Source organism: Sorex fumeus, unplaced genomic scaffold (genome assembly GCF_029834395.1).
Source record: "Sorex fumeus unplaced genomic scaffold, SorFum_2.1 ptg000008l, whole genome shotgun sequence".
NCBI classification, from domain to species: Eukaryota; Metazoa; Chordata; class Mammalia; order Eulipotyphla; family Soricidae; genus Sorex; species Sorex fumeus.
In genome coordinates this window covers 76,012,899-76,025,093 of record NW_026606065.1, presented here as the reverse complement: position 1 = coordinate 76,025,093, position 12,195 = coordinate 76,012,899, and the positions used below count along the sequence as shown (strand labels likewise).

At 40.4% G+C, this 12,195-nt stretch overlaps 1 protein-coding gene across 1 annotated transcript in view; it reads left to right on the top strand.

Annotated features, from left to right (window-relative positions):
- The window catches only part of EPSTI1 (epithelial stromal interaction 1), a 114,870-nt gene that overhangs the window by 25,019 nt on the left and 77,656 nt on the right, over positions 1–12,195 (top strand). Inside the window, exons 4-5 of the mRNA XM_056109872.1 lie at positions 5,229–5,302; positions 5,907–5,990. Of these exons, the coding sequence (XP_055965847.1) occupies positions 5,229–5,302; positions 5,907–5,990 (158 nt within the window). The remainder of the gene's footprint in view (positions 1–5,228; positions 5,303–5,906; positions 5,991–12,195) is intronic.

Here is a 12,195-nt window from a genome sequence, read left to right as displayed (position 1 = left end):
TGTGTCTATCTTTCACTGCATGTTATAGGTTGCTGAAGCTTGGGGCTCTTTGAATGGGATGCTATTGAAGTGGAAACATTTGAGGACGCAGCTGTATTTTTGTTTTCTTATTCTGGTTTTCAGTGGTAGCTGCTTTAGGTTCTATCAGCAAAGCCTTTACAGTGAAATAGAAATCCAGTGATGACTTAATAATTAAGATAATAATTCAGAATATTTGAGGAGATCCACTTAGAAGAAATCTTACCTGGGGACGGCATGTGACCTGCCACTGCACTTGTCATGGCTGGAGTAAAAGGCATCACAAGTATATATTAATTATGTTAGTCACATGCTGTTGTGAAAAAAAATTGAGAGCACACTCCAAAACTAAGATGAGAGTGTGCTGGGGACCCAATGGTAGGACTAAAGAGAAACATCGCCTATGTCTTTATTCCCTGGATAGAGACCTTTGCACTTCTGGAGCACATGCTGCCAGTGTGATAAATTGTCTGGGCTGCCTTTGCCTGGTGTTTGAATCATTCAACAGAGATGCCTCCTAAAGGGAGTCATTCATGTCTTTTCTTCCCTTTACTCTTCCAGCCGCAGTTGAGTACTTAAAGGACTGGATACATAGGTTCCATATACTTAATTAATACAAATGTGCCAGAGATCACTTACTGTTCTACTAATTTTTAAAAAGCATCTTTATACTCAGATATCGGAAAAATAAACCATTTTAGAAAGCATTTGGTGAAACTAATAGCATTATTATCGTCATACCACTGTATTTCAGGAGAGGCGTTAATGTTAGGCATTTCAGTGATCGTGTCAGAATAAGCCAGATTTGCAAGTGGCATAGCCAGGAAATGGCTTTGCCCTCCCTAACTACTCCCTTAAATCAGAACTGTGTATTTTTCTTATATTCTGGGAATAAAACTGTATCTTTTAGATCATTCTCAAATGATAACGTCGTCCAGCTAATTCTATCCATAAAATAGAGTCATTTTCCATAGTTAATGTTCAGTCCTTGTATTGGTTAAACTCTGTTACTAATGGAGATTTAGATTCTCCCCTGTTCTAGTCCAGGTAGTGAGCTAACAGAGGAAATGAAGCAGGATTGAATCTTTCTCTATTGAGATTCTGACTCCCTCTGGGTCAAAGGGAGAAGGTCAAATAGAGTAGGAAGTACTGTGATCCCAGATTCTTCAAATCTTATAGATTCTTGAACACTGCCCTCTCTGCCCCCTCCTGAGGGTTCCTTGAATTCTTGAGTGTCTTCTTCCTGCCATACCTCTTACTCCTGAATTTTCCTGATTGAGATGATATGTTTTCCTACTGGCAGCTCAGGGTTTCACTGACAATCTTTGCTCTATTGTTTCTCTGGGCCAGTTCCTTTTGCCTGCATGGGAAGTAACTTTAAAAGAACTCTAGATTGGCATTTGCTTTCATAACAATCCACACTGAGGGTACAGGACACACTTCTGTGTTTTTCCTTCTTGTGAACTCACTGGAAAAAAAGACCCTTTGTCTTGGTTACCTCTGCTTGAAGATCCTAGTAGTCGGTTGGGAACAGCTTATAAGAGCTGGCTTTCCTAGGCATGGGTTAATTAAGACACATGGTCCCATCTTAAACTAAGAAGCTTCTGCACCTCCAAAGAAACAGTGACCAAAATACAAAGACAGTCTACAGAATGGGAAAGGATATTCGCCGAATACACATCTGACAAGGGGTTGATATCCAGGATATACAAAATACTGGTTAAACTCCACAAAAAGAAAACATCCAACCCCATCCAAAAATGCGGCAATGAAATGAACAGAAACTTTCTCAAAGAAGAAATCCGAATGGCAAAAAAGCACCTGAGAAAATGCTCTACATCATTAATCATCAGGGAGATGCAGATCAAAACCACAATGAGATACCATCTCACACCTCAGAGACTGGCCCACATTCAAAAGAACAAAAGCAACCGATGCTGGCATGGATGTGGCGAGAAAGGGACACTCCTTCACTGTTGGTGGGAATGTCCACTGGTTCAGCCCTTCTGGAAAACAGTATGGACGATTCTCAAAAAATTAGAAATTGAGCTCCCATTTGACCCAGCAATACCACTCCTGGGAATATATCCAGAGAGGCAAAAATGTATAGTCGAAGTGACATCTGCACTTGTTTGTTCATTGCAGCACTCTTTACAATAGCCAGAAACTGGAAGAAACCTGAATGCCCAAGAACAGATGACTGGTTGAAGAAACTTTGGTACATCTACACAATGGAGTACTATGTAGCTGTTAGAAAAGATGAAGTCATGAAATTTACATACAAGTGGTACAACATGGAAAGTATCATGCTAAGCGAAATGAGTCAGAAAGAGAGGGATAGACATAGAAAGATTGCATTCATCTGGGGGATATAAAGTAACAAAATATGAGATTAATACCCAAGAATAGCTGAGAACAGCACCAGGAGGATTACTCCATAGCTTAGTGGCCAGCCAGGCATTCTAGAGGGAAGGGCAGCTCAGATAGAGAAGGGAGCACCAAATAAAGGATGTTTGGAGGATCCTCCCAGGAGGGGAGATGCATGTCGAAAGTAGACTATGGACTGAACAATGTTTGCCACTCAATGCCTCTTTTGCAGACCACAACACCCAAAAGGAGAGAGAGAACACAGGGGATTGCCCTGCCACAGAGGCAGGGGGGGATGGGGGGATGGGGGTGGGGGGGATATTATCCATGGTGGTGGAAAATGGGCACTGGTGGAGGGATGGGTATCTGATCATTGTATAATCAAACCCAAGCACAAAAATTGTAAATCTACAACTGTACCTCATGGTGTTTCACTAATAAAATAAAAAGACACATAGTCCCTTGCATCCACCCCCAGACTGCCTCCTACTGAACTCTTCCAAATGAAATTTACAGAGACATCTTAAAGATTCTCCAAACAGGTTTTCAGTTACCCAGTGGCACATTGTGTATAGGGGTCTGACAGACTAGATTTGTAATCTGGAGTAGTTGGTACCTATTATGTTGGGACCAGTTTAAAAACTGAGTAGGAGTCTCATTGTCACTTTGATATATAATTTAGTAATGATCCAGGATTTTTGTGTTAGAAGAGGATAGGGGGTTTGAAAAGAAAATTCTAGATCTTATTCTATGAGATGAATTGAGTTCTATGAGATGATTTCTGATAAAATCTACAAATACTTGGACAGCTTTCTCCATTTCTTCTAATTCTTAACACTTCTCCAATTTCTTTTATTTAAATTTTATTTTTTAATGAAGTTGTTTATTATGACTTGTTACATTCAATATTCCAACACCAATTTCATCACATTTGCACCTTCCCACCACCATTATTTCCAAATTTCCCAACCACCCTTCAAGCCTGACCCCATAGAAGTTCCTGAATAATTTATTTTATATTTTTTGTTATAAATTATTAGGTAAAAATGATCACAAAAGTGTAGAGCTTGAGATGTTGTGTGGCTGTGTACTCCAGGAATACAAAAGTTTTGAATGGGTACTACAGCTGGAGTTAATCTTTTTTAATTGCTCATTTTATTTTTTTAAATTTTATTTTCTTTTTTATTTTTGAATCACACCTGGCAATGCTCAGGGGTTACTCCTGGCTCTATACTCCAGAGTCACTCCTGGCAGTACTTGGGGACCACATGGGATGCTGAGTATCGAACTCAGGTCAACCTCATGTACTATTGTTCTGGCCCCTGGAGATAAATTTTAACTGGATTGTGACATTGTGACATGGGACTGGAAGCACCTCTGCAAACTTGTTTGTCTCTTTTGAGGTTTATATAGGAGTCTTTGGATCATGGCCGGTTAATGAGCTTATTTGGCCCCAGAAGCAGTTCATGGGCTTGACTGCCAGGCTCCCAGAAGAACAGAGAGATGGGGGAAGGTGGCCCATCTACAACTTCATGAAGGCCTGGAGATTTCAGTCATGAAACCCACATACCTGAGTTTTTCATTTCTAAATGAGGCTCTCTTGAGCCTGTGGAGTCCATGGCAGCAATTGGAATGTGGATGTTTTTGGCTACCTTGGCCATGTTTGGATGGGTTCTCAGTTCACCTGACACCCCCGCCAACTCTGTTACCCAATTTCTTATTCCCTCAAAATAGTGGAATGATTTTTGAAGAGACTGAAGGATTAAATAAGTGATTCAATAGTCCTGCTTCTTTTCCATTCCCCATCTCCTGCAGCAGACTGGAAGATCCAAATTAAACAGGCCTGATAGATCTTTTGAGACTTGAAAGAAATGTCTCCATGGCATCTTTATCAGTACAATTATTAAAACTATAGTGAATGCGAATTGCTTTAATGTGTCTTCTGTTAGAGCATATCTTTCAGTAAACTGGCACTTTAAGTGACCAAAGCACCAGAGAATTATTTCAAAGGCATCTTTATAATACTCACAACTGACTTACATAAACACTGAGAAATCCCTAAATAGCAATTCTTAAGTGATTGTCAAGCTGCAAAGATTTCTGGCCCTCAATATTTTAGATTTTAGAGAGATGTAAAAAATCTGTCATCCATATTTTTGTTTTGAATATATAAGGGAAGAACATGAAATAGTATGGATTGAAAATTACTAGCTAGAATATCCCCATTGCACTTTTGAAAAATGGAGCTAACAACTGAATTTTGCTACTTGCATATAAGCCATAGAGTCAAAAGAATAAAAACAACTGAAGTTGGGTTGGTGATCTTTTTTTTCCACTTCGTTTTGGGGCCACTCTCAGTGCTGTTCAGGGTCCAGTCCCATCTCACTGGACCAAAGGGGGCTGCGTGTGTGCAAGGCAAGTGTCTTAACCCCCTACACTATCTCTCCATCCCCCTTGATCATCATCTTTACTAAGGTAAAGAGTGATCACACTCAAGCTAGACTAATGTTCAAGAATTTCCAATACAAGCACAATTTCTTATTATTCAGCATGTACACCCATGTATCATTTAATCTAATTAAAAACTTACATACCTACATGACAGAAAATTTATATAAAATTTATATCTTCTCTTAGGAATATGATTTCATCTTTATGTCCAGGTCTGTTTCTCCTTTAAGAAATTCTCCTTCTTAGTGTTTTATTAAGACAACTGGTTATTTTCATAATACTAGAAGCATGAAAATGTTAAGGAAATGCTGGGTGTAGATGTATCATGTATTAATTAGTCTTTGATGGCTGACATTTTAGTTTAATACTCCTGTTGATGCTTTTTTCTTGAGGTGGAAGCCAATCAGAAGCTGAAGTCAGGCAGAAACAACAGCTACAACTGATGCAGTCTAAATACCAACAGAAGGTCAGAGTCCCTCTCTTCTCATTTAATTTTGGCAAGGAAGTAGAGCACCAACACTTGCACATAACCATGAAATAATACAGCAATTCTACCAAAACCATAAGAGCTTTAAGCCATTTGCAAATAGAAACTTCTAAACGCATATAGATCAAGAAGTGAGAAGTGAAGAGATAGCTATTTCTTACCCAAATTGTATATTGGTTGGTTGTATTCTTGAGTAAGGAATTATGTTGTTCTGGCTTAAGTTAAGATAATTCTATTAAAAATTTTAGTTTCAAGACCATGGATATATTTTGTGCAAGTAGTTAGTGGGAAATAGAAGAAACCCCTGTGAATTTTAAAATAAACGGATATTTGTATAATTAAAAAAATTATGTGTTCTTTTCTCCCTCACAGTCAGGGGTAGCAACAGTAGATGAGACAGACATCAAGGAAGAAATACAAAAAGAAATTTTGTAGCCTGACCATACCCTGTACCAGTCTTTAATCATAGTGAGACTGAGCACAAACAACATCAGCTTTTGCGTTTTATCAGAATTTTATGTTCCAGAGATTCAGACTGAAAAGTAGTAATTTTTGTCTTTTAATCTTTTGTAATACAATTTAGCTGAAAAGAGAGGAATCCATCAGAATCAGAAAGGAAGCGGAAGAAGCTGAAATCCAAAAGATGAAGGCAATTCAGAGAGAGAAGGTATGATGATGGAGAGAGTGATTAACATTTACTGAGAGCTCACTGTGTGCCCATGTGCCTGGTTCTCGTCTAGACATAGCCCACCAAGGAGCTGGCGGAATCCTCACAATAACCTTCTGAAGTATATATCACTCTGATTACTCACCTTTGCGAATGAGCAAACTTGTGCAGAGATAGCAAGTACCTATCTCAGGGACTCACAAACTTGGCTGCCTGAAAGACAAGCTCCTTACCACCTCTCTGGCTCTGAAGAGAGTTTTTTTTTTTAAATTTTATTGAATCACCATAAGATAGTTACAAACTTTCATGTTTGGGTTACGATCACACAATGATCAAACAACCATCCCTCCACCAGTGCACATTCCTCACCACCAATATCCCCAGTATACCCTCCCTTACCCATCCTCCCCCTGCCTCCATGGCAGATATGATTCCCCATAATCTCTCTCCACTTTTGGGTATTATGGTTTGCAATACAGATACTGAGAGGTTATCATGTTTGGTCCCTTATCTACTTTCTGCACACATTTCCTATCCCGACCAATTTCTCCAGCCATCTTTTTCTTAGTGATCCCTTTTCTATTCCAGCTGCCTTCTTCCCTGTGCTCATGAATCAGGCTTCCAGCTATGGAGCAATATATCTGCCCCGTGTATCTACTTTTCCTTAGGTTTCAGCCTCATGTTATGTTGTTTTATACTCCACAAATGAGTGCAGTCCTTCTATGTCTATCCCTCTCTTTCTGACTCATTTCACTTAGCATGATACTCTCCATGTCTATCCATTTATAAGCAAAGTTCACGACTTCATCTCTCCTGACAGCTGCATAGTATTCCATTGCGTAGATGTGCCAAAGTTTCTTTAACCAATCATCTGTTCTAGAGCACTTGGGTTATTTCCAGATTTTGGCTATTGTGAACAGTGCTGCAATGAACATATAGGTACAGATGTCATTTCTACTGTGCTTTTTTGCATCCTAGGGATATATTTCGAGTAGTGGTATTGCAGAGTCGTTTTTGAGGGACTGTCCATATTGTTTTCCAGAAAGGCTGGACTAGTGGGCATTTCTACCAATAGTGGAAGAGTGTCCCTTTTCTCCCACATCCACACCAGCACTGGTTGCTTGTGTTCTTTTGAATGTGTGCCAGTCGCTGTGGTGTGAGATGATATCTCGTTGTTGTTTTGATTTGCATCTCCCTGATGACTAGCGTAAGTGGAGCATTTTTTCATGTGTCTTTTGGCCATTTGTATTTTCTGAAGAGAGTTCTTATCACTGCTCTGTCTTGCCTCTGGGACCATTTATCAAAACAGATGCATTTTTGACAAGAGGGGAAAGGAGTGGGGCAGCACCATATTTTTGTGCAACTATTAAACTTGGTGGGCTGGAGCAATAGAACAGTGGGCAGGGCAGGGCGTTTGCCATGCATGCAGCCTACCCGGGTTTGATTCCTTCCTCCCTCTTAGAGAGCCTGACAAGCTACCGAGAATATCCTGCCCACACAGCAGAGCCTGGCAAGCTCCTCGTGGCTTATTTGATATGTCAAAACCAGTAACAAGTCTTACAATGGAGATGGTACTGGTGTCCGCTTGAGTAAATCAATGAACAGTGCTACAGTGTATTGAACTTGGTGGCAAATGGGGGAAGTAGATAAACATTTATGACAAATGAAAGTTGAGGTATGAGTTTGCTTTACCAGCTAATGATGTGTTCTATCACAAATCTCAGAGTGCTATTTTTTTTCTTTTTTTCTTTTTGGGTCATACTCAGCAATGCACAGGGGTTACTCCTGGTTCTGCACTCAGGAATTACTCCTGGAGGTGCTCAGGGGACCATATGGAATGCTGGGAATCGAATCCAAGTTGGCTGCATGCAAGGCAAATGCCCTATCCACTGTTCTATTGCTCCAGCCTCTCAGAGTACTGATTTATGAACTTATTTGGTGGTGCTGCTGCATCTGCATACTTTGTTGTGGTGCAGGAAGTCCATAATTATTGTGATCCCAGGGGTCAAACTGGGCTCAAGACAATTGCTCTCCCTCTGAACCATCACTGTGGGACGCAGAGTGATGTATTTAGTTTTGATACTCATTTTGGGGGTCTTGGAAATCAAAATATCTTTAAAATGGTTTTCTGTGAGAGAAGGGGAAAATGCATGTGTGGCTGTACCATCATGTCCCCTTGCTTCTGCTATTCACCACAGAGTCTTCCATGTAGAAACTTCCAGCATGGGGAGTTGGGGATGGCCTGACTAGTGGCGCTCATCACAAGATACAAAGAACACCTCCTATAGGTAGCCATCATGGGAACACAGAATCATTTCTGTTTGTTTCTTTTGATTTTGGGGTCATACCCGTCTGTGCTCAGGATTCACTCTAGTTCAGCCTCATGCAAGGCAAATGCTCTATTCGTGGTATGGTCTTTCATCCCAGAAACACAGTTCTTTTTTTTTCTTTTTTTCTTTTTGAGTCACACCGGCAATGCACAGGGGTTACTCCTGGCTCATGCACTCAGGAATGACTCCTGGCAGTGCTTGGGGGACTATATGGGATGCTGGGAATCAAACTCTGGTTGACCATGTGCAAGGCAAATACTCTACCCACTGTGCTATCACACCAGACCCAGAAACACAGTTCTTACACATGTTGTTTCTTTCCTCCCTGCTTCTGTTTTTTAAAAAATTTAAAATTTATTTTCATAAAGTTGTTCACAATAATGGATTAAATTCAGTATTTTGACACCAGTCCCACCACCATTACACCTTCCCACCACCATTATTTTCCTACCACCACTCAAACCTGCCAAAGAGACAGATGCTAGATAATTTATTTTGTGTCACTTGTTATGAATCGCATAAGATAGCTCTCGTGGCCATGTGCTCCTAGAATTCTAAAATTTTAGACAACTAGGGTCTGGAGAAATCTCTGCAAAAAGGGATTCTCAAAAATCACAAGATTTAAATGAGGATGTTAAATATGAAATGTCACTGTCACTGTCCTCCCGTTGTTCATTGATTTGCTTGAGCAGACCAAGTAACATTGTGAGACTTGTTATGGTGTTCGGCATATCAAATATGTCACAAGTAGCTTGCCAGGCTTTGCCATGTGGGCGCAATACTCTCGGTAGCTTGCCAGGAGGGGTAGAGGAATCTAACTTGGGTCAACCGTGTTGGCCATGTGCAAGGCAAATGCCCTACCCGCTGTACTATCCCTCCAGCCCATATTTCCAATTAGAATAAATGATTCCCAAAGCAGAAGGCTTTTGGGACATAGAAATAGTTTCCTTCCTTTCCCTGAATTGCTCTTTGTCTAAAGAGTATATTCATTTTCTTGGAAAGTTTCCTGTTGTGGTGTATGATCATGGGCAAACCCTTACCCTTCTCTGAACTATCCTTGTAAAATGCCTAGAATTCCTCTTCAAATTTTCTTTATTTTTCTTCCAAGGCCTTATATACACATACATAAGTATACTAAAGAGGTATATGCTCAAGGGAAAGAGGTTAGATTACTTTTATACAAAAGGACTGTAATGAAATGCTAGAGTAAAAATGAAAGTATGGGAGCTGTTCTTATGAAATTTGATTCATTAATCCATTTCCAGTTGATCAGCTTTTACATATTTGTTGAAAAGATTTTTATTACAGTAACTTTTTAACTTGTCTTTCCCTTCTGTCTCTGTCCATCCCCACCTACTTTTTTGTTTTAATCTGACTCCTCTCACCTCCCAATTTTCTCTTTCAAAGGTAAGTTTACACTTTGGTCTTGTGATTATAGAGCAGATGTTCCCTTTACAAGGCATAGTCTACCTGCAGGTGGAACTAGACAAAGTAACACGCAATCACCCAGAATTATTGCATTATAATATCTTATCTTAACAGTCATTTATTAGTTGTCATTTAATAACCATAATTAACTGACTTGTGGGTCATTTATAGCTCACTTCTTTACGGATCAGATAAAGTGTACTATCTAGAAATACTTATGGTTGAAACAGTTTTCTATAACATTGAGTAAAGACAGCATTTATTTTTCTTTTTCAAATTATGCTGTAGCATTAGATATATAGCGGTCATTAACCACAGAAATATTAATTGGCTTTGCTTTTCTAATGTGATAACTGCAATGATTATGGGTATAAATTTGCCTAAAAGTGGGAGATGACATGAAAGCTGAGTTCACATGAACATCCTTCCCATTTGAAATATAGTCGGTAGAGCAGGAGACAGTTCCATGGGCTAAGTGTTCTTGTATTCAGGAGTCCTGGGTTGGATTCTGGCACCAAATTATCCTCAAACCACTACTGGTAGTAGCCTCTGAGCACTGCCAGATGGGGCTCATAGACAAACTAATAGAATGTGGTCCTTAAGTTAGCAGTATGGCATCATTAGTTAGAATCCTGAGTTCCTCTTAAATCTTCTCAACCAGAGTCCTGAGTTTAACAAGCTTCCCAGGGGTTTCTGGTACACATAAACATTTTATATGGGAGGCTGGAGAGATAGTACAGTGAGTAGGGCACTTGCCTTGCATGCAGCTGATCTGGGTTCAATCCCTTACTTCCTATATGTTCCCCAGTACCACCGGGAGTAATTTCTGAGTGTCGACCCAGGAGTAATCCCTGTGTACCATGGAGTGTGGCCTCAAAACAAACAAACATACAAAATTGGGGTGCATAAATATAAACTAGCTTAGAGAACCCCCTCTGCCGTAGGCCCCTCTGAAGATTTGATTTCTCTGGTTAATTGGCCTGTGCTGCCACCAAGCCCTACTTCTTTCTGTCATACATAGATCTGTGGCTTTTCATATTAAATGTGAGTCTGTTTAGTAACTTGTGTCAGAAAAAAAGAAAAATGGACATTAGCCATCTAGAAATGGCATACTTCACATTGCCAGTGTGAAAATGGCTGTGAGAAACGATAATGGTTGTGCTTATGGAGCACTTATTCTTTAAAATGCACAGCAAAACACACACATGGACACTAGCTTGCAAAATACCGCCCTCCTCCCCAGGCAAATGGCTGATGTCCAAGCCCTCTTAGCCAAGTAGAATCCAAGCTTGTTGCACAAAGAGCCTCTTCTTGGCTTCAGGTCTTAATCTCCCCTGGCTTTTCCATTTTCCCTCTCCTGGGAGGGTTTGACAGGGGACACTGGCCCTCATTCTGATGACACACCACCTCTGTGTGTGAAAAACCAAGGCAGGAGCGAAAGGCATTTTCTTCCAGCATTACTCTTTTCTTTATTGCCACCCTCTTCTCTTTCATTATCATTTTCCTCATTGTCACTGGGTGGGGAACTGAGGGTGGTGGTGTCACACACATGCCTGACAGTGATGCTCATGCATTTAGCGGTGCTGCTGAGGGTCAGACATTAGGTTACAGTTCTCACACACTTGACGATGGTGCTCACCATGGTGTGCACTCCTGGTGTTGTGGTGCTAGCACATGTGCTCACCAGTTGTCACATGCTCAGTTGAAGTACAGTTATGTTTGTGGTGCTCATGGGGAAATTTGCAGTGCTCACACATGTGTTTGTTGGGAATCACACCCCCATTGTAGTGCCTATATATTTCTAGCCAAGTACATCTGGAAATAGCTTGGTTCGCAAGCAGCCACACTGCCTCAAATAGCAGAGCTGCAAGCATGTGGAGCACCAGGGATTCAAACTCCTGCCCAGATGCTTGCAAGGCAGGTACTTTTAGACCTAGCTTCTGAAACTGGGCAGTGACCCAATGTGGAATTGTGTAACTTTAAAATAATACTTTATTCATGCTTTTTTCTCAGTAACTATTTTATTTGTATGACTATTTTATATGCCTACATGCCAAGGGGCACATAGCATTTTTTCAAATGAGCAAGATTTGTGCTCTAAGCCACTGTCCATTTCTTTGGACTCTTCTTGGCCACCGTTTGTTCTTGGATCAAGGTATGAGAGGCAGCCAGCTCTTTAGTAGCAGGTCATACTGATGGCGTCCAGAAACAGTTGATACCATGGGGAAGGAGAAATTTGGACTGGGCCTTGGGATGCTCTAATACTCCGTACTAGAGTATATGAATGCTCTATATTTTTCCTGTGGTGTTCTACAGCATCTTTATGTTTCTTGTGGATTGTAGGAAATGGGTTGTAAAATTTTCAAGAGTTTGTGTTAATGAATTGAAATGGATCATGGTAGAAGTATTTTCACCCTGGAAATCAGTAATTTCCACAAATCAACCTT